The sequence below is a fragment of the Notolabrus celidotus genome, chromosome 15, assembly GCF_009762535.1.
Source record: "Notolabrus celidotus isolate fNotCel1 chromosome 15, fNotCel1.pri, whole genome shotgun sequence".
NCBI classification, from domain to species: Eukaryota; Metazoa; Chordata; class Actinopteri; order Labriformes; family Labridae; genus Notolabrus; species Notolabrus celidotus.
The window spans coordinates 635,106-638,958 of record NC_048286.1 but is presented as its reverse complement, the minus strand read 5'-3'; the positions used below and the strand labels follow the sequence as shown (position 1 = coordinate 638,958).

Sequence of the window (3,853 nt, the reverse complement as noted above, 5' to 3'; positions counted from 1 at the left end):
TCCGCCCAGGCTGCAGGCGCTCTGAGAACAAAGAGCTTTAATGGCTGATAATTATCCTCCAGAAAAGGAGGACAGCTCGGAGTGTGATGGATAATAACACTCAGCACACTCATCATGTGTGGTCAGCCAGCCTCAGTGTACTCTGGAATATGTTGTAATTAAAGCTGAAACTAAACACAGCGTGTTCTGTGTTTCTGACGGACCCGAGCTCTCTGCCTGTCAGTGACCCCTCAGAGACCGGAGAGGAAGAGGACTGGGAGCTCACCTGATCATGTAGAAGAGGCTCCAGAAGGTGGCAGGCAGGGTGTTGGCCTGTGAAGCCCACAGCAGAGCCACATGGGTCCTGGCCTTGCTCACGTCGTTGAAGGTGGACAGAGAATCGTTCAGGATGATCCTCATGGAGATCAGATCAGACAGGTTCTCCCTCTTAGAAAGGTTTTCAGCGTTCATGGTCTTTGCCAGGTTCTACAGGTTTGAGAAGAAGACATGATTATAAGAATCAAACAACTTTCTTAGTTAAAGTCTTGATTATTCACAGTAAGCTTGACTGACCTCTCTGGCGCTGTAGGCGCTCTTGAAGACGTGGATGGGAAGACCGGCCACCAGCGCTGGGAAGATCTTGTCAAACTCTTTGAAGTTCTCCAAAGCGTTGAGCACCAGAGCTTTCTGAGCCTCCTGCCGGGCCTGACACTTATCGTCACCAAACTCTTTCCCAAACAGAGTCAGGTATCCAGACTCAAACATCACCTGCAAGACACAAGGACCCCTGTGTGAGTGCTGGAGCCTAGGGTCAGGTAGGTCAGGGTGAGGGATGTCCTTCTCTACACTGTTTAGGACTTATTACTGACCTTGTAGCAGAAGGCGAAGATGCCGTCCACCTCCCAGTGCTCCTTGCTGGGGCTGAGCGTGTCTGATTTCAGCATGACGTCCTGCAGGTGACCCATCATGGTCTCTATAAGGGAGGGAAGAGCCTCCCCCTGCAGGGTCTTCAGGAAAGTCTGGTGGAGGTTCTCTGTGGTGTGACCGTGCCGAGGGTCGAAGCTGTCATGACCGAACGCCTGCAGAAGGAAGAAAGAGCAGGTTCAGGACCACTGAGGGACTCACCTGAGACAGGCTTCTTCTGACCTACAAGCTCTTAATGATCAGACACCTTCATATCTACATTCACTCATAGTGCCCTATTACCCCTCTAGAACACTATGATCCCAACATGTAGGCCTGCTGGTCCTACCTAAAGTCTCTAAAAGTAGTATGGGAGGTAGAACCTTCAGTTATCAGACCCCTCTCCTTTGGAATCATCTACCAGTCAGGGTCCGGGAGGCAGACACCCTCTCTACTTTTAAGAGTAGGCTTCAATAAAGCTTATAGTTAGAGCTGGATCAGGCTTGGACCAGCACTTAGTTATGCTGATATAGGCTTAGACTACTGAGGAACTGGCGCACTGGCACACTGGGATCCTACTTTAACTCTCCCTGTCCCATTAAAGTTACTAACCATAGACCTTTCTGGAGTCCCTGAGCTCCCTTGTCTCGTAGGTTCCTCTGAGCTGCCGTAGACGTCTTCCTGCTGTGGACGTTCCAGACTCCAGCTGATACGGACGTGCTGGACTCCAGCGGCAACAGCTACTACTACTCATCTCATCACTATCACCGCTCCCTCTCTCTCTTATTCTAAATACTGTGAGGTGCAATGCTCATGGTGGATTAAGGTGGGGTCAGACTGAGTCTTATCCTGTCTTGGTGTTGGGTCTCTGTTCATAATTTGACATAGAGTGGTCTAGACCTGCTCTGTTTGTAAAAGAGTCTTGAGATAACGTTTGTTTTGATTTGGCGCTATACAAATAAAGATTGATTGATTGATTGATGTCTCCTGGCCAATATCAGGGGAACTGTCACAAACACAGACCTTGACTGATGTGGCGAAGTGGAATTTCCTCCAGTCCAGGTGTCTGCCCTGTCTGATGACGGAGTGGTAGGAGAAGGGGTCACACAGGAAGTGGATGTACTTTCCAGCGATCTTGCAGGTGAAGATGTGTCCGTATTTCTTCTGGCGGCTGCGGAGGAACTGGAGAGGGTTGGCTCCAAACTGCAGAGCACAGCCCAGGTATGGGATGAAGCCGTTCTCCACGGCGGGCTCACCTGGCTGCCTGAGAGGGGTGAGGAGAAGGACAGGATCAGCATGAAGCAGAGCCAAAACCTGATGAAGATCTGAAGGTCGCTGAGCTGTCAGTGTGCTCAGAGAGGGTGAACACGTCTAATCGTTCACTGTCTGACACATTAATGAGAGACTCCAGCTCCTTTATCTAGCCCACAGAGGTGTGAACCCTTGTTGGTGCTGATTTCTGGTTAGTTTCAGAATTCCTCACATGGTCCTCTCCTCTACGTGTTCATATTGACTTGTCTCAATGTGAGACTGGGCTCCCTGCTGGCCTGTTTTTACGAGCTGTTGTTGTGCAGGACTTTGTGTTAAATGTAATTACACAGTGACAGCACAGAGAAAAAAAGACACAAGACTGAGAACAGCATGAAACAAAGACCGAGGCTGGATGAAAACATGTTGACATCCAGTCCGTGAGAGTCCTCCTACAGACACACTGAATAGAGAAATGAGCTGGACTCGTTGCTGCACCTTCTTTTTTGCTGTTGATGATTCATTCAGCCTCATTCAGAGCTTGGCTGTGAGTGTCACAGTGTCCTTTAAGTTGTCCCTCGTCTCTCCCAGCCAACCACAACATTCACTGAACATCACAAACCAGTTCCCCGTGTTGTTGTTCACACACAGTCTGAATGTCATCACTACACTCTTGCAGCCAAGCTCCATTAAAGGTCTGATGATTCTAGATCAGAAACTTGTCCTTGAGTCTGCCTGATGAAGATTAAAACCACAGACACCTGTCAGTGCCTTTCAGCTCCGCTCGGATGACAACATGAGTTTCAGAGCAGCAGCTCGTCTCTGTTGGCTCACTGATGTGACTCAACAACATGCCCAACGGGTTCCATCGCCCTCACAATAGCCTTTGTTTTACTAGCACACGCTGTGCATACTTCTGTCAATCACAGCGGCGTTACATCAGAGGCATCATGCATCACGCTCACTGTGAGGCTCGCCCAGAAAAACAACAGTGAACAGCCTGCTCGCCATGCTCCTGCTCCTCACACAGACACATCCTAACCTCTGCAGTCAACAGGTGAGCTCTTACCTGCGGCGTGTCCCCACAGCCAGCCACAGCAGGCAGCAGAAGCCCACCAGGACCGCCCAGATCAGAGAGATGCTGATGATCATGGCAAGGATGATGACGGCGGGGATGAGAGGAAGATCCAACACAGCAGGAGGCTGAACGCAAACGTCCACGCAGACGAACCTGGAACTGAATCCTGCAGAGACCGGTGTGTGCACAGCAGCTGCAGATAGTCTGTGTAAAATGTGTGTGTGTGTGTGTGTGTGTTCGAGCTGTCTGATCAATGACAGGTGGTGTGTGGCAGGTTCTTATACCTGCTCCGTGCTGAAGGCGGGGCTGGAGGGTGGATTGTCAGGACAGATGCGATGTCATCATTGGGCTCGCAAACAGCACACAAAAAAACACATGTTCAGTTCTTCTTCTATTAATGTGCAACCAGGTGAGCGTCAGGGTCTCACCTGGGATCATATACTGATGATTCTGCATGTACTCAGGGACAGAGAGAGGGACCTTCATCTCCACATATCCATGAACATGAGGGGAATGAAAGAGTTAAACATTCAGGTGTTTCAAGCTTCCTCTGAATTTAAGGAGTAATTCAGTCAGCATGTTCCTGATGTGTTTGCTTCAGTCTGATCCTCTGGGACAGGATTGCATGTGAGTGTGTGTGTGTGT

At 49.8% G+C, this 3,853-nt stretch overlaps 1 protein-coding gene across 1 annotated transcript in view; it reads right to left on the bottom strand.

Annotated features, from left to right (window-relative positions):
- LOC117827015 (cytochrome P450 7A1) overlaps positions 1–3,282 on the bottom strand; it is a 6,662-nt gene extending 3,380 nt beyond the window's left edge. Inside the window, exons 1-5 of the mRNA XM_034703464.1 lie at positions 3,200–3,282; positions 1,906–2,146; positions 849–1,058; positions 553–747; positions 266–465 (exon numbers count right to left, since the gene is read on the bottom strand). Coding sequence (XP_034559355.1) covers positions 266–465; positions 553–747; positions 849–1,058; positions 1,906–2,146; positions 3,200–3,282 — 929 coding nt within the window. The remainder of the gene's footprint in view (positions 1–265; positions 466–552; positions 748–848; positions 1,059–1,905; positions 2,147–3,199) is intronic.
- Between the last annotated feature and the right edge of the window lie 571 nt (positions 3,283–3,853).